At 39.6% G+C, this 19517-nt stretch overlaps 1 protein-coding gene across 6 annotated transcripts in view; it reads left to right on the forward strand.

The window, feature by feature from the left end:
• Positions 1-19517, forward strand: part of tanc1a (tetratricopeptide repeat, ankyrin repeat and coiled-coil containing 1a) — a 98836-nt gene that overhangs the window by 20116 nt on the left and 59203 nt on the right. For all 6 annotated transcript variants that reach the window (XM_077199362.1, XM_077199358.1, XM_077199360.1 and 3 more), the window contains exons 3-4: positions 4166-4387; positions 8739-8831. In XM_077199362.1, the coding sequence (XP_077055477.1) occupies positions 4166-4387; positions 8739-8831 (315 nt within the window). The remainder of the gene's footprint in view (positions 1-4165; positions 4388-8738; positions 8832-19517) is intronic.

Genomic DNA, 19517 nt, shown 5'->3' on the forward strand with positions numbered 1-19517 from the left:
ACTCAGCCAGTGATAGTTTTTATTTGTCCTCTAGCGTCCGCTCTCTCTCTGTATAATGCTAGCAGTCTCTTCTCAGTGCTTTCGTACTGTGTAATGACAGTGCACTCTTCTCAGCCGCTCCAGCAACGGACGCATCCTGGAAAAACTATCGGTATGGATTTTTGACAATAGCGATAGTTCCACCCCTCAACTATCGATACCGATATATCGGCAAAACCGATGAATCGGTCGACCTCTAGTTCAAAGCATGTGCACAGAAAGCCGTCTCTCATACTGAATAGTGTTCTCTTCTGCGTCTTTTTGCACTTGAACAGATAAATACACACAAAATAATGTCAAAAATATCCTTGTAACACAGTCAGTTATGTCTTAAGTCAACGTAAACAGTTGACAAAGAAAACGTATGTGTTTTGGATCCGTGCAGTTCATAAAGTGACAGCAGCGTAATATTCTGCCGTCTCTATAATAATGTTCATCAAACAACAAAAGACAAAGAGAAAATTCACTCGCTGTTTTTGACTGAATAACTTTTAACCATATTTGTATTTTATCAATAAAGTTACATTTGATTACAGTTTCTGTACTTGAATACCTGAAAATCTTAAAACACTGCATTTCAATTGTATCTTTGTTTAGTTGTATTTATTTGTGTGATTTGCTAATTTGTTTTTGTACTTTTTTTAATTACTGAGTGTTTACTTGTCTGTAATAATGCTTAAAATCTATATTAGTTAGGCTAGTTGTTTTTGGTATGGTATTTTTAAACCATAGACAAAAGTTCCTTTTTTTTCATGGTATTCTGCTACAATGTAATGTTTTGCAATAAGACTTAGAATAAATGTGAATGATATTTAAGGTTTTTTTTTTTTTTTACCTTATTGGAATCGAAATTAGGAATCAATAAGAATCGGAATCGTTAAAATTCAAACGATTCCCAGGTTACCCAACCCTAACAGTAGAAGTAGTAGGGGATTCACAATATATCAGTAACTTTGATTATTATTATGTAATATTTGTCCATTTTGAACTTCATTGTGGATACTCATTACCATTTAGATAAGGATTACCTTTTCCTTAAATTACTATTTAATGTAATCTTCAAGTCTAAGAATGAATATCCATATTTTATACTGTACATAATATTTTAATGCCTAAATTTACTTTGTAAAACTGTTTCATTTCTAATATTTTTTTCAGCTACAACAGTTTCAACAGCTAGAATTTTAAATCCATGTATCCTGAAAAATTAATGATTTAGACGGCCTTAGACAAACAGGCCGTTCCGAATTCCTTAAAGAACGACGGTCATGAACGTGTACTTATTATGCATAACTGTGTGTTGTAAATGTTGTGGCTGAAAAACAAATTTTTTTTTCAAGAATTTTTTTTTACAAAGATGGCAATATCCAAAATCCTTGTCCTTGTGGGGTAATATTTTGATCCCCATGATGAAAAACAGCTTTTAAATCATACTAAGTTATGTTTTTTTGAAAATGTAATGCAGAAAGTTTTATGTCATGGGTAAGCTTAGGATTGGGGAAACCCAACATGTGTGTGTGCACTTTGCCTTCATGTAAGAGGCACTCATGCAAGTCTATAACCTCTTACACAACTTAATTACAAGAATGTATTAATGCAATTATTTCTAAAACTAAGTAGGAATTAGTTTTCAGGAGGAAAAACTTGTCATCAAGTTACTTTTTTTTTGTCTTTTTTTGTATTCTGTGTTTTTGTAAATTAATTTAGTTGAATTAATATCCATCCTGTTTCTTTAACATTCATGTGCAGACAATAGTTTACAGTTTGTCTCTGTCCATCAATCTTCCTTCAAAAGGACGGCAGGGATGTCCTCTTTGTAATATGCCAGGCCATACCATGAAAAGCTGCATTTCTGCTGGCATTTTGTTTTAAAACCAGTATAGTTTTGGCGAGATCAACAGTAAATCCTGTTGCGGTGAGAGGAACTTCAGGCCTTGTATGTTTGCTTTGGAATGTTAAAAGGGCTTAAATTATTCTCAGCTTTCTTCGAAAGAGTCTATTATAGGAGGAGAAAGATGTATAGTATTACTGTTGGTCGTAAGACAGCCTTAGTAGTTTGTCTGTATGTTTTTATAGGGGTTTTGAAGGCTTAGATACAAAAAGCCATAGGTAATGATATCTAGATAATTTGATTTCTGACGTCCAGCTGGAAAGCAGCAGAGCTGTTGAGAGGTTCACCGCTCATACAGTAAATTAATCTGATTTAAGACGTTGAGAGTTTAAGAGACTCAAAATGTTCAATGTTTATTATTATGGTTAAAAAATCTTTTGAGGTCATTGTTCTATAGAAATATCCTGTAAGCTGTCAAAATGACTAGTTTTGTATTTTGTCACATCATAGTGCGATTAAACGCGGCCTCTGCAGAAGAACATCAATGACTACTTCTACATCATTGCCTACATCATGTCGTGGTAAATACGAGACGGATGCAAATACGGAATTACTCAAGCAACAAACGATAGAGATGCCTTTGAGGATTACAAAATGTTTTGCAGTGCTAAGTTGCGGAAAAAAGTCTTTGCATTGCCCTCCTTGTGATCTTAACATTAAGAAAGTGTGGATCAACTTTATTTTTAAGGAAGTTTCAGAGGGCGTCAATAATTCACTGTTCATTTGTTCGCCTCATTTTACTTCAGATAAATTTTTAAACAAGACACCGTTTTGGTGCAGGCTTTTCAGAGAGACAATAAAATAAAATATGATGCAGTGCAGACTATATCTGACAGCAATGTCGCAACATAGTTACGCGTGAGTAACAGTGTTTTCACTATGTGTCACTATTGCTTTGTTTGTTATAGATCAGTGCAGGGCTCTCAAGTTTTGAAGACAGGATGTATTTTTGTCATTGGTTGTTGCGTTAAATCTTACCCAGATACAATAGTGCTATTTTCTGATTGTGTAGCTCGACGAACAACACGAGAGGAGACGCGGTTGATTCCTGCCGGTTCCACAGTGCGAGTGGCGCGGCCAGAGTTTTGGGCACTGCGGCATATTAAATATATAATTCAAATAGTTTTTCAGCATGAGAAATACAATGTGTGGCGGGAGATAGTGACAAAAGACCGAAATGAGTGACTGTCAAGCTCAATGTGTGACTCTTGAGAGCCCTGTCAACGGTATTCAAATGGTGGACACAATTGTGCCATTTTACCATTTCTACAGATTAAATTGAGCAGCGTGTCAAAAGAACAGAGCTGTTTGCACCACAAGCACTCACTTTGCCACAACCAAGACTAATAAAGCATATGTAATATTCATAAATGTTTCACATAGTTGACAAAATGTTTCAAGTACATAAAAGGATATTTTTCAACATCTGAAGTTTTCTAACTATTAAAAGTTTCAAAGAGAGGGTCAAAAACAGGATTTAGTATTAGGATGTCTTTTGATGTAAAAAAATCTTGATGACATTATAAGTGGACCTTTGTAGAACATTTAAAAAAAAAATGCAGTTCATGACCACAGTGTCTGACATGGTTCAATAAAGGATCCCTCCATTACGAGAGCCTACTCTTCTCTAATTGGTCAGATAGCCCAGTCTGTTGTGATTGGTCTGCCGCTTACAGCGTGTCGGAAACGAAACGTCTATTACCATCTGAATTTCAGCTCCCGGAGCACTTTTATACACAGTGATATGAACAGTAATGATGGCGTCGGATTTACTGTATTCGAGCCCTTATCTTTGGAAATTTATGCAAAGTGGATTTACTTTCACAGCTCAGAAAACAGCATCTTCATGATGTCAACAGCACAAACCAAACTCTTCTAAGCCTCAGCTACAACTACAGTGTTTGAGGATGGGTCAAAGTGTTATTCGTGGGCAGCCATTGAAGACCATAGATGGGCATTATGCAAATTTGTTACAGACCTATGTAGGTTCGTGCAGGATAGAAGACTGGAATTACTGATTCAAGCAGTTAAGAATTGGTTCTTTTTGTTGCGAGACAATAATTCAATTTTGTTGTGCACTTTGATCTTTAAACCATTTATATTCACAAACAGCTGTACATAATATCCACTAATATCTAAAAAAAAAAGCATAATGGGTCGCTTTAAAAATTGAAAAAAAAATATTTTTAATCAAAATGTCTAATCAAGAATTTTGCCTTTCTCATTTTTGTTTAGGAAGTCAATCTCTCAGCCCCAGTTTCCATCCCAGAGTTCAGGAAGAGGGGATTGTGGTTCTTCAGAATCATGGCAGTGGGCCACTCCCAGCCCAGCCGTACCCTGCAGAGGAGGTGCTGAGGCCAAGTTTGACCAGAGGAGTGTCTGTCTCCCTCCCTTCCTCCCCACTGCTCCCTCCCCGCCAACCCTATCTATCGCCCGTTCGGTCCAACAAGTCATCAGGTGCGTGCGAGAGTCACTTTTTGCCATGACGTATCACACAAAAAATTTCAGGTGTCAAGTTGATTTGTTACGTACAGTACGCATTCATTCAGAGCTGATGAAACGTGCATTTTTACAATGTGAGATCAAATTAAAGATAAAAAAATATATAAGTAATGATCAGGGCTTGACATTAACTTTTTTTGTTCACCAGCCACTGTGGCTACTGGTTTTCCAAAGTTACTTGCCACTCAGCATTTTCTCTGGCCACAATTTTGACATTGATACCATGGGGGAAAATCTAGATATTTTTTATATTATCTCATAATTTGGCAGCCGGTGTATTAGGCTGCCGCCACTTTAAGACCTGACACACGCATCCATGTATCCATAATACAGAGAGGCGGCTTTATATGTGCATACTTTGAGTGCGAGTACAAAATCTGCGGGAATGAATAAAATTATGTGCAATGCGCTCAATCCCACGCCAAAATTCAAGCCCTGTAACGCCAACAATATTCATCTGGAGCAAATGAAACGACCAAGTGTGAGGAAGCAGGTTTATGTGTCAACTCACTGTCGGAGATATGAGAAAGCGCAGCTGGTATCGTATATCTATTATTCGGAAAATGAGTATTGGAGAGTTTCAGATATTTCGATATGCATTGAAAAATCTATATTTTTGACAACACTACATTGCACTTAATTTTATTATTTTAGATGCCTTTTAAAAAGACTACAATTGACTGTATATTATATATAAAATTCAACTATCTAAAGTGGCTAGAAGGAGGGACTACGTTAAACGCCACTGCTGAAATCCTCCTGCATTTGACGGGTGTTAATGTCAAGACCTGGAAATAATATATTTACAATAATAGAAAGAGGAATAGAATAAATTGAAAAGCCTAGTCTGTTGGAAGGGTCACTGCATAATATCTTTTATAATGAGTGTACCCTATAGACGCATCAGTCAAGAGTTCTGCAGCTGTGATTTCACAGTGTAGAAGACCAATGCTTCTCAAACTTTTTGACTCAAAGGCCGCACATTGTCTAACATTGTCAAGACCCCTATATGCTAGGATATTTAACTCTGCAGGAATTGACAAAGCTGCTTGTTTTCAGTCTTTTATTAGCAGAAACTGAGAGTGCCAGTATATTAAATGTATTAACTATGATTTTGTGATTGCAGAAGTTTCAAGAACTGTATGTTCTTCTATTAAAAAACAACAGTTATTTAGGGGGTAAAAACAATATATGATTGATTACAGTTGGTTGTATGTCTTTCATTTAATTTTAATTAAGTTACATTACATATGTCATTCTGTATCCCCCCACTGTTTAAGGAATTTTAAAGGGGTTTAAGGGATTTTTAAAATAAAATATAAAAAACATTTTATTTCAACTTGCTGCCAAGACATTTTTCATTTTAGTTTATGAAGCACTAAAATAACTAAAACTAAACAAATTTAAAAACAATATAGACATACAGTATTTAAAAATAAAAAACTTTCATTAAAATGAAAACGAAAATATACATACAATTTAATACATTAACAAAAACTAATAGTATCTCAATGAAACTAAAATAACATTGGCTACAGTACGACAGTAAAATGCTTAGGTTTATCAACTTTTAAAAGATGGGAAAAGAAACATTAATCACTGTGTATATTAGTCAAACTCGCTGTATTTTTGAGCAAATTAGTAAATGAAATGTATTGTGCAGTGAAATATTGGCTGCCCAGATTATTATTTTTAAATATTATTAACATATGGATATTAATACATTTTTACTTTTGATTTTTGTACAACAGTTAATGTTTATATGATGCTCAATGGTGAATCGGAGTCCTGAAGCAAAACCATTTATAACCACGGGTCTGTGCGACTACCAAACATCCCTAAAGTATGTACTCAAAGGAGGTAAAAATGAATTTACCTGCTCTGTGAAGATTAGAAGGAATCGCAAATGTCAGGACACACAGTTAACTTAAGGATGAGTGTAGGTCAGGCGAAACTAGACCTTAAAATGCAGTTTTTCCCAAATGTGTGATTCGATAAACTGTACATATTTAGCTAGCTGCTATAGATTATTTGAGAACTGATGAATGAATCCGTATCATATACGGTATATCATGTGTTACGTTATCATTGTGGTATTATTAGTTCTTTACTGATTCCTATTGATAGCTGAGCTGAGAGCTGCCAATCACATGGGAGAGACTTGGCAGTTTTTGGGAACTTGGCAAAAACTCGCTCATTATTTTGGGCTGGCTACACACCGCGAGTTGTTCTTTCCAATCTTTGTGATTTTTATACCCACATCAACCCAATGTGCTGCTGAATCAAAACTGTTTTTAATTAGAATGGTTTATAGAATACTTTTTCTGTAAAAAACTCCCAACAAAGTACATTCAGAAATGTAACAAACGTTACCATTCATCATTCCTGATTGACTTTAGATCCATTCTAATGTAAAATGGAGCAATTTACAGAGTTTACAGTCATGCTTTATCATATTTTATCTTGTCATAAATTTCCCCTAAGGTTCCTTAAAGTTTTTTTCTCTCCTGCAATAAGCATTTCCAATGGTAAATAATGTTAATGGGTGCATTCCTGTGCCTGCAATGCTGTGTCTGTTCCTGTAGGTGGCGGTATAGACCACTTTTCAGCATGAATTCAAAATGTGCATATTTTGCTTATTTATAGCTCATTTTAACATTTATTCACATTATTAAAAAAGTTTCTTATAAATTTTTCATCAAATAGAATAATTTTCACTGTCAATCAAGTCATTTTCAAATTTTTCCTATAAATATTCAATTGCACTAGGCAAACGTCACTTCATCACTAAGTCATGTTTATTTTAATACAGAGAGAAAGTATTTCACAGACCAAAATTTTTAGTTGCTTACCTTGCAGCATTCAGTACGATACTGTGGATGAAAAGTGTTTGCTACAAGTAATTACTGTACATGACAGTCCCCAATCTGGAAACCTGTTGATAAGTGCCTAACTTCAGAATGTGGTGGTAATAGAGATGTGATCGCACTAAGAGTCCAGTTCCTGAGTCAAACTTGATTTGATCCTCCAACCCTATAACCTCACAGATTCGTTCGCTATCGTTTTCTACCAAACAATCATTAACTATGTAATGCAATATTATCAGAGATGCAAGAATCATCTGAAAAGTCGAGACGCATTATAAATCTTTAGCTCCGCTCATGAATGCTAATCAGGTGATAAAACAGTCCAAACTGATTTTTGGGAATGCTTTTGCTATGTTGTCATGTTTATGTTGTTTTGTTTTGTTTTTTTGTGACCAATCAAAAGAAAACTCTTAAAATATGAAGATTATTTCTCAACAAGTTTGTGGGGATGAACTTGTAAGTTATAATGGTTGCTACAGCGCTGAAAATAACTGCCAAATCTGAATTCTAGTGTTTTTTTAAAACAAAAAAAATTATTATAAGAAATTAATACTTTTATTTAGCAAGGATGCATTAAATTGATCAAACATGACAGTAAAGTCATTTAAACGTTGAATTTAAAATAAATGCTGTTATTTTGAACGTCCTATTCATCAAATAATCCTTAGAAAAATGGTTCACGGTTTCCTCAAAAATATTATTGAACTGTTTTCAACACTGATAATAAAAAATAAATGTTTCTTGAGCACCAAATCAGCATATTTTTTGAAGGATCATGTGACACTAAAGACTGGAGTGATGATGCTGAAAATTCAGCTTTGCCATCCCAGGAATAAATTACATTTTAAAATATATTAAAATAGAAAAGTTATTTTAAATAGCAAGAATATTACAGTTATTATCATGTTTTTTTTATCATATAATGAAGCCTTGATGAGCAGAGACTTTTTTTCTTTCAAAAACATTTTACAAATTATTTTTGAACGATAGTGTTCAGTATTTACTTTGTCCATTTTTTTTATTATTTTACTCTTCATTTCTTTATTTTACTTAAACTTATTTATTTTCTTTATTGTATATTTCTCTACTCTAAGTGCTTTTCATGCTTTGGCAATGATGTATATGTCGACAATCATGACTCAGCTGACACAGGAGGGACTGCTCAGGGAGATTAAAATCATTACAGACTCCTCGTTTATTCTGGAATCTCTTTGGGAGTACAGGACAGCCAATCACAACCATCACACACACACACTCACACAAGCAGATCCACACGCAGCTCTGCCCGGAGATTCAGATTGCCAGCTTCACAATCCCATCTGGAAAGACTTAACTGTCTCTCTGTGTGTGTGTATGTGTGTGTCTTTCTCTCTCTCTCTCTTGCTCTCTCTCTCTCTCTCTCTCTCTCTCTCTCTCTCACATTTTTGCTGTGTCTCCAGGTTCAATCAGGACAACCAAATATTTGGAGAATCCTCGTGCTCCTGGAGATCCTGTCACCTGTGCTCTGAGGAACAGGAAGAAGAACAGTACTGGTGAGTACTTCTGTGTGTGTGTGTGTGTGTGTGTATACCAGTAGGTCAGTTGAGAAATATATACTTTTGTATGAATGCTTGTATTTGTATATTCTTTGATCTTCGTGTGTGGGTCAGGTTTCGTTACATTGTGGGGGACCAGATTTCCCCACAAGAATAGGAAAGAGATAACCAGCAATGCATGACTAAATAAATATTAAATACCTCCTTAATGAAAATGCATGTGTGGGGGTTAAGTTTAGGGAATATAAAATATAACAACCTCAATATAAAAACCATACAATTCAATGGAAAGTCCCCACAGTGTTTGAGTGAGATTTGCCCTTGTTGTAAACTGAGGGATCGTGTTTTTAAGATGTGGGGAGTTACATGAATTTACTGCTTTGAGTTCAGTAAATCCAGCGGTCCATTAAACCGCATTCCTCCCTCCCTCTGTCTCTCTGTTTTACTTAGTAAATGTCTAGGACCAATCTTTCTCCTTTCTCCTGCTTGCATTCTTTGTCACTGTTTAATGCTGCCTTGTGTTTACACAGTATGTATTGGTGTGGCCATTGATTTGCTCTATCGGTCATTTTGGTGACGTGATGCTAGGATGGCAAAATTCATCTCTGCATTGTTAAATCTGATTGATTCCTGGAATGTGTGTGTGGCAATTGAAGGGTTACAGGTGAACACACAAAGAAACAGTGAAAAATGATTTTTGATTATTGCACTCATGCATACAACTGCAGAGTGGAGGTGGACAGTGAAGTCCAAATGTTTATGTTTTTATTTTATCCCCCCCTAATTTAATACTATTTTGTTACAAATTATATTATTAGCGTAAAGTAATTAAAAAAAACATCAAGTTAATTTATAAATCCAAGAATTTTCTAGTTTTTGGTACTGTATGTGCAAGTTTTGCTTTGACAGCACCCGAGTTGTATGAAACCTGATGTTCTCTGCATGATTTTAGAATGTTACAGAGAGCATCTTTTGCTTCAATGAAAGCAATGAGATCCATCGCAGCATTTTTGTGTCCATGGCACAGAGGCGGCGTTCTTCTTCTTTTGTCATGGGCCAACACTCAGTGCCATAAAGAGCAACAGGACGAATGATGGTACTTCGACTTGAGACAGTCACTGGTCTTCTTATCGCACGTGAAGCTGGTCGTCGTGCGCTATTTCAGCCAGGCAGCGTTGACTTGCGCAGGGACTTCATGGTTCAGACTTCCATCAACTGCGAACGTTGAGCCAAGATCTTATGCTCACCAAAAGCTGCATTTATTTGAAAAAAGTACAAACAGTAATACTGTGAAATAGTATTATTTAAAGGTGCTCTAAGCGATGTCGGGTGACGTCACTTCTTGTTGACGTTTAAAGTATTGTCAAACAAAACGAAGACTAGCTAGACCCTCCCTCCTCCTCATCTGCGCACTAACCCCCCAAACCGCACCCCCAAACCCTTCTTATCGGTTATTGGCTGGAACAGTTTGTTATGTTTCGTGGTGCGGGTAAGCCCAGTTTGTTTTGTTGCTGTTTGTGGAGCCTGCGGTGTCTGCAGAGACTATGTTTTTTTACAGTGTGTTCAGGGGACAGGCAGCTAGCGGATAGTGAGGAGATGTTTGTTGTATGTGACAAAAAACGTTTTGGCCTAAAAAAACGCGTGACATCGCTTTGAGCACATTTAAAATAACTGCTTTCTATTTTAAACATTTTTTTAAATGTAATTTATTACTGTGATGGCAAAGCCAAAACACATGAATGCACACAGCCAGAGCAGACTCTGCAAAGCATCACGAGAGATGGCGGTAAATTACTTCATGCCTCAGCACATAACATGATACAATAATAATGATGTATATATTTTTTTTTTTAAAGGTTTAAAGGGGGGGCGTGACGAAAAAAGTTTGAGAACCACTGATTTAGACCATTTATATTATAGATTGATATCAGGATGTGGAGAGTTTTAACCAGTATAACAAAGTGTTAATGAAAAACGTTGCCTACACTACCTTTTAATAGAAATTCAAAAGACACATTTCACTTCACTGGTCACTGTAACACTGCCACTTTTGATAGTTTAATGTGTCGTTGCTGATTAAAAGTAAAAAAAATCCTAAAAGTTAATTTCCAGGTAAAATACAAAGTTCTGTCATGAAACTCTAGATGGCGCAGTCTGATGGGTCTTTAACTCAATCTGTTTGCAATCAGATCATTCTCTATAAAGCAGCTGATTGGTTCCTGCTGTATCAGTACCCAATCAGCTCACTGCTCAACCTTCAAATACTGGTCAGCCTTTTCTGTAGCAGATGCAACGTGCTTTCAGAAACCCTCCACCTTCCCCAGCTCCACCTGTATAGATCTGCTACGGGTATTCATGTACGCTATATTGTCCATCAGCAGTCTTACTTGCTCACAGCAGCGTGTCGTGTAAGTATTGGCAGTAACAAGTCCTGTACTTGCTCTGCAGCAGCATCAGCATTGCAGATCTATTCCACCAAGACCAAACATATTAACATTGTCATATCCATTACAAGGCCAAACACTTTGAGACTTGTCATGACAGAACTGGGGAAAAAATTCTCAGATTTTCTTTGTAGTCTCAGACATTTGCTCCCCACTGTGTATAAACACAAACACACATGGGCAAATATTACCATCTTAAAGTAGAGTGCAGTTATTTTCACATTTATGGACACACAAAAACGATGACAAATTTACAAACATTCTCTAATCAAAAGTCATTATTTTTTGGACCATGTCCCGAGACACCTCTGTTCTATTTTATGCAATCATTATGGTTTCTTTGGCATTTCACTAATTATATACATTGGTGCATCTACAAATGATAAATTATGAAGCAGTCACACCTCCACCGTTTGATGATGCAGATCGCGAGAGCGCACCAGATGCGGTGGCCAACTCCAGATGATCCTGCCGTACATGCAAATGAATGTTCTCCATGTCAGTGTTGGCCTAGATGACTTTGACTTTCAGCTCGAGGTTCGTTGTCCTGACAGCTGTTCTATAAATTCACGTTTGCCTTTCCTCCTCTCCCTCCACACCTGTGTGGACTTCAAAACGGGCTCGAAATGGACTCGAGGTCACATTGATTTCTTCACAGACCAGAGAACCAAGAATCATGGGAGACTGAGTAAATCAGGCTTTAGAAATGCGCCACACGCACACACCGTTCGCCTCTGAAACAGATGACTATGAAGTGCATTAGAGTCTGACTCTTCCTGTGTTAAAGGTAATTATCATCTCTATGTGCTCACTCAGTGTTTCCTGAAAGGACGAAAACAACCTTTGTGATGTCATTACAGCTGCCAGCACATCCACCTGTGATTGGGCAAAGTGCTGTTGTGTATATTTAATGATTTCATCCTGTGATGTAATTACATCCGGTGGATTGGAATGTTTCTCACAAATGCTGGCCAGATCTCTGTTCTTTCTCTATAAATAGAGGGTGAGTGTACAGTTACTTACATTTGAGAGTCAGCTGGATTGCGGGTTCACTTCCTTTGTAAACGCTTAGGCCAGAAACATGCTCTACGCAAGTATGCAGATGCAAATATTTGGCATGTAGTGCAAGTGTACAGTCCTATTATCCATATTGATGTGCATTCTTGCATTACTTTGGCAGTAACATAAGCTCACAACCTTACAACAATCCACAACCTTAAACCAAGCTTATCAGTTTCCTTTAGGAAATTGCTGTTTTAAAATAACAAAAGGTAGCACAGTTACAAGGTTGACTACTAGAGACCAGTGGTAAGTGAAATGCCATGTAAGCTTACAGTAACAGCACAGTCAAAATCCACTTTTTAAGCAGGAGACCAAGAATACTCAAATGTTTTCAGTCTTAGTGACCCTAGACACATCCTAAAGCACACAGCCCATAGTGTAGTAGACTAATGCTGAGCTCTCGAATATTAGAGTTGCTGCCTTTCGTTTTGATTGAGCTGGCAAATCTCTATGGCAACATTGTGTCTGTTCGCTCTGAGCAATGACCAGCGTTTTCCACTGATTTCTTCAGAGCATAATCTCCATGATTCAATTCTAATGAGCACTAATGATTTACCCAGCTCAGATCTTTCATCACAGGCCGATAATACCGCACCGCATCCCGCAGTTTACGCCATACCGCTTCTCGTTGCCTTCCTGATTCGTCCTTTCTCCCGTTACATGTGTTTCAGACATTAGCTGCAAAAATAAACCTTGGATCGACAGGGCTATAATTTAGATGTCACTTTGCAGGAAAAACTTTGTCTCGTTTGACCGAAAAAAATTGCTAGACTCGGCCATGTTGAATTATACCAGTTGCTGAAAAAGATGCTTGGCCCAAGCGAATGTAATAAGGTTTAATGGGCCCTTCTTTTAATCACAAGTGTGCATTGGCTCAAACAATTGCAGCATGGAGTCGTGCATGCTTTATAAAATTAACAAATAAGATTAATGTCACCGATGATTTATTTAATGAATCACTTGTTTTTGCTGCTACTCACGACATCACACATTCTGGCATCTACTACACACTATGCAATTAATAAATTAAATGTAACGTTTACAACAAAAAGTTGTTCTAAGGATTCGTGGGTGAAGTTGCTGTCAGTGTTGTCAGAAAACGTTTAATTTGAACTTTTTTTAAACGGTGGAACTGGGATAACATCAAACTTACAAGATATAGCCTGTTATTACCCATGTGAGGGATCGTTTTGAAAAACCCATAATCAAGTTTGATGACAGTTTTATTAATAAGTGCTATCGCCAGAGATAAAAAGGCTACTCATTGTCTAAACTGATATGAAAGGATCTTAAATTCATGTGGCATATACACATTTATTTTTTGACAAATAATGATTATGACTAAGGCACTGGCTACTAGGAACTGCAAGAACATAGTGAATGTTCAGCACATGTTCAGTTAATTTTAGCATTATAGTTGAGTCCATAGTTGATGATGTACGTCCATACTATTTGTTAACTAAGTGTTTTGTCTCATTCATTAACAGATACATTTTTTCAAGTACCTATAGTTGTAAAGTAATGCATTACTTTTTATTCCCATGTATTGTTTGAAACTTCTCCTGTCCCCATGTTGAGGAGTAAGTGCAGAGGTGTTGAGATCATTGAAGGGTCATTTCAATTTTGGTGTGAAAGGGACTTTACATTTGCCAAAAATAGAACTTAATTTATTTATTTATTTATTTTATGTATTGTTACAAACAGGCTAGCAAAGTCCAGGGGCCTCATCTATCAATCTTGCGTACGCACAAAAACTTTGCCAGCTTTCACGCTCACGGTCGGATGTACTAACAGAGAAATTAACGTGAGAATGTGCGTTCCTCAACGCCAATTTCATGTCTGGCGTACGTACATTTCTCATAGTTTTTGTCCGTTGGCGACTCTTATAGGCAATGAAGTTAAGTTGCAAACATTACACAGCGAATTGTTCTACAAGTCTATCGCACTACCACCTGTGGGAAGCATTGCTATTAATTTGCAATTTATAAAATAATTTACATATATTGTCACACGAGCCTTATGGGAATATTCTATCAATTATGCAATTAAGTAAGAACATATAAAAGCATATGCAAATTGATACAACCCTTAGTCTATGGCAATGGCAGCTTTGGCCTTATTAGAGGACATTGCTAATGGCAGAATCCGAAGAGAACGAGTTTTTAGGGACCACAATGATTTTCTGGCCCAGGATGATGACTGGCTTATCAGCCGTTTCAGATTTCCAAGGGCTATCCTCTTGGAGCTCTGTGCTGAGTTGGGTCCGAATCTAAAGAGAGAGACAGCGAGGAGCCACGCAATACCCGTTCCCTTGCAGGTGCTGACAACACTTGCTTTCCTGGCAACTGGTTCTTTCCAAAGGGAACTGGCAGACCGCTCAGGAATAAGCCAGTCGTCTTTGAGCCGCTCAATGCCAGCGTTATCGGTCGGGATCATCCGCATGTCTACCAGGTATAAGGTTCCCATATGATGCAGTTGACCAGCCAAACATTAAAACGCAATTTGCAGCGATAGCCGGTTTTCCTAATGTAATCGGAGCGATCGACTGCACACACATTGCTATAAAGGCGCCATCTGAAGAAGAATTTGCATATGTGAATCGGAAACATTTCCATTCAATAAATGTGCAGATAATATCGGTTACCTTCGTGGCAGTCCTGTAGTAAATCCGAGTCTCCCACAGCAGCAGATACTACTCCAGAGAGTAAAGTGTCACCCATAATTGAGGCAACTCTCTGCTCAAAGGGTGTAAGTTCATCGACCCCTTTACCACTGCCTGTTCTGCCCACACTTTGTCGGTGCGCAGCAGTTCTCCATTTAATGTCCACCTTTATATCAGACCATTTCTTTTTAAGTCCATTTACAGTGCGACTTTCAGATCCCACCGCATTGACGGCATCAGCCAAACTCTCCCACTCATATTTTTTCCTTTTGTTATTAATTCCGGAGGACAATTAAAGTTCCAAATATTTTTTTTTCTCGTTTCTACCTCGATTGTATCATCTCCGATTCACTTTCTGTAAAGTTTCACTTCTTGCCGCTTGCTTTAGCCATTTTCTTACTCCTTTCTTTTGCCAAAGTGGACTCATTACCATATTTAAATGTATTTAATTAAGGGAGGAGACTGGGTGGGGCGTTGTGCTCGTGCATGTGCGCTCATTTTTACGTTAATTGGGATGTACAAAGAGAATATGCGTGGGATCCTTCGTATGCAGAGATTCATACATCTGATTTTTTTTGTGCGTACGCACATTTACAGCTTTGTCCGTACGCAATGTTTTAGTATGAATTCAACGCAAGTCTTTGTACATGAGGCCCCAGGTGAGAAAAACATTGCAACATTATTTTCCATAAAAATTAAGTTCCGCAATTTGTGTTTTTTTCGAGAGTAAAGGCCCGTTCTCACCAAGCACGATAACTATAAAGATAACGATAAAGATAACTAAATATGCGTCCACACCAACGACCGATAACGATACTCGGTTACTAACGTAACCTCGGTTCTCTCTAGAGAGGGAACGAGTATTGCGTAAGTTTAGCTTACGCTACGGGAATGATTCATCTTCTCGAGATACTGAAGCCAAAAAATTATCCTTAATTTTGTATTCCTTGTCAACGCAGTGCAGCAGCTAGCAGACCTAGAGCAGGCCATCTCGCGTGCTCATTGGCTGCCCTGCGAGCAACTGCTGCAGCAATGCATCCACATGAGACCCCGAGCTTTCAGGGGAACCCCATAAGTGGAAAAAATAAGGTGGCCAGCCACGCGGGCCATCACTTGTACATAAGCACACATAGGGAATACAGAGCAGCGCGCCGGTCTGTATAGGCACATGGCACATACCCTACTTAGTGCAGCTCAACCAGGAGAGCTGAGTCATGTGAGAGTGATCTGAGCAGGAGATCTGGGCAGAATACACCTCTCCTTCAGACTGACAACAGTTTAGCCTGCAAGGCAGGAACTTCTAGGTTATAAAACCTGACAAAGGTAGACGGGGAGCTCCAGCCCGCCGCTACACATATGTCATGGATAGAAATTCCACTGGACCATGCCCACGAAGAGGCCACGCCTCTCGTGGAATGAGCCCTGATGCCCAGAGGGCATTGCAGACCTTTTGACGCGTAAGCGGCCACTATAGCGTCTACTATCCATCTGGACAGGCTCTGTTTCGAGGAGGCGAGACCCTTGGTGAGCCCACCAAACGAAACAAAAAGCTGTTCCGAACACCTGAAGGAGGCGGAGCGCGTAATGTAAAACCTCAGCACTCTGACAGGGCAGAGGAGATTCACATCACCTTCGCTGTTAGATGCTGGGAGAGCTGACAACGAAATAACTTGCGCTCTGAATGGAGTGCCCATCACTTTAGGGACATAGCCATGTCTAGGTCTGAGGAAGACTTTAGAGTCATTCGGTCCGAACTCAAGACAAAACGCGCTGACAGACAGCACATGCAGGTCCCCTACACGTTTTACTGACGACAGTGCAGTCAGAAAGACGGTTTTCAGTGATAGATATTTCAACCCCACGGTGTCTAGTGGTTCAAATGGAAAAGCTTTCAGGGCCTCGAGGACCAATGAAAGATCCCACATAGGAACCGACGGGGGGCGCGGCGGATTCATCCTTCTAGCTCCTCTAAGGAAGCGGATGGCCAACTCGTGTCTTCCCAATGACTGGCCATGCGTCGATTCTGCGAACGCTGCCACGGCCGCCACGTATACATTGAGCGTGGATGGGACCTTCCCTTATCCAACAGCTCTTGTAGGAAGGTGAGCAGATGCGCCACCCCGCATGTCCGCGGGTCCAGACCTCTGTCGGTGCACCATCCAGAGAAAACCGACCATTTAGACGCGTAGAGCCTTCTCGTGGAAGGGGCTCTAGACTGCGTGATCGTGTTCATCACTCCTTCTGGCAGGGCAACGAGTACCCGTTGATCAACCATGCATGCAGAGACCAGCGCTCTGGATTGGGATGCCAGATCGTGCCGCGAGCCTGAGAGAGGAGATCTGCCCTCACCGGATTCGGCCACGGAGTTGTATGTGACAGCCCTGCTAGTTCCGGGAACCAAATCTGATTCTCCCAACGCGGGGCTATGAGGAGCACCGAGTGGCGCGTTTCCCTGATCCTCTTGATCACCTGTGGCAACAGAGAGACTTGAGGGACGGCATATTGCGGGAGGCTGGGCCATACCTGGGCCAGTGCGTCCTCGTCCTTCGAACAGACCGTCGGGCATTGAGCGTTGTCTTTTGACGCAAATAGGTCGACTTCCGCTCTGCCGAATAGGCGCCACAGTTTCTGGACCGTTTGGGGTGCAGGGACCATTCCCCTGGGGGAACATTGTCCCTGGACAGTTTGTCTGGGCCGTCGTTCAAATGGCCAGGCACATGCGCCGCCCTCAGCGAGCGCAGGTGCGTCTGAGACCAAATAAGGAGGCGTTCCGTCAGATTGCAGAGATTTCTGGATCTGACACCGCCCTGACGGTTTACATAGGATACCACAGACATGTTGTCCGAGCGGACAAGAACATGCTGGTCCTGTATGAACGGGAGGAAGCACTTCAGCGCGTTCTCGACCGCTATCATTTCCAGACAGTTTATGTGAAAACCCTTCTCCTGGTCTGACCACTGGCCAAAGGCCGGTCTGCCCTCGAACAGTGCGCCCCAACCCGAGTTGGACGCGTCTGTCGAGATGACTTTACGATAAGAGATGGTTCCCATCATTACTCCCTGCTGGTACCAGTCGGCCACTAACCAGGGCTGCAGAGCTGCTATGCAGGCCTGAGTCACTCTGATTTTCTGGCCGCCAGACACCCGGCGGGACACGCGAGCATTCAACCAGCGTTGGAGCGGGCGCATGCGCAGTAGGCCCAGCTGGAGCACCGCTGCAGCTGATGCCATACAGCCCAACATCCTTTGAAATGTTTTCAAAGGGAGAAAGCTGCCCTTCTGGAAAAGATGCGGCTAGGTGGCTGTAGGGTATGGACCAATCAGACACATACTATTTATTCATTATATACAAAGGTTTATGAAACTCCTCACACAGCCCAAATGAACAAACACAAGTGAAAGAAACAGTGTCATGTTACAGGGCATGATAAGGAGATTTTACGACCTCCGAGGAATGTGGCCACATACTCAAGAGAGAGACTATGAAACAGAAACCCTCTTTAAAACAGACTTTGCTGCGTTAATCATAGACTAACTGATCTATAAATGAACATGCATAAAACTGTGAAAGAAACAGTGTAAATGGTTTACTGTCTCGTGTACTATTAGGTATATATTATGGTATGTATCCTGGTATACAACCAACTAACGATCAATGTAACCTCACCTGTATAATGCCTCCTACCTAAATAATCCTCATTTAATGACTCACACTTTGATGTACATCACCTTCTTCTAGAATGCAGTGTGGATGTGTTATAGCTATTTTAGCATTAATGAAGGTATAATCATATTATGGGACAAAGATCCGTAAATCAACTAAGAGCCACTTTCCCTCTCAGACATGTCCCCTTTCTGATTGGTCGAGTTCAACCCCGAGGGGAGGATCTTCTCCAGGCCTTATTAGAGACAGTCCACATGTGACCTCCCTCTCTTAGTTTTTTCATCCAGCCGCAACACTGTTCTGGTGAGACTGGGGAGCCCCCTCCCCCTCCACGGGGGCCCCAGGGCCCAGCAGGCCTCGATTCCAACCAGATCCAGCCTCATGGAAAAGAGAGAAGACTCTCTCACAAAGAACCAAGGACAATCTCAGGAGTTTTGGAACAAAGACTCCAACCAACAACGACTCCAATCACCCATCCTTCCGACTTCCTCACTTCTCCTGGGTGCTCGGCGTGGCCTCAACAGAGTCCCAGGCCTTCACCAAACCAGTCATGCGTTCCTGGAGAAAGAGAACGCTCAACCAACTTCCACTTGACACTGCCGGAACCATCAACGACTCCAATTTTCAACAACTTCAAGAATTGTTCCCATTACAAATGCAAGTATTCAATTCAATGAAATGTGAAAATGAAATTCTGATGGTTCTTCTCATAGACCCTCTTCCGGTTTCTAATTTCATCCTATCACTAACCTATTTATGTATTCATGTGTGTATGTTGTTTAGTTTATTTATATTCATATAAATATCTATATTTAGTTAATAAAACTTGTACATAATATGTATTTGGTTCTG

This window comes from Siphateles boraxobius, unplaced genomic scaffold (genome assembly GCF_051911475.1).
Source record: "Siphateles boraxobius isolate OS27281-9 unplaced genomic scaffold, OSU_SipBor_1 41, whole genome shotgun sequence".
Lineage (NCBI taxonomy): Eukaryota > Metazoa > Chordata > Actinopteri > Cypriniformes > Leuciscidae > Siphateles > Siphateles boraxobius.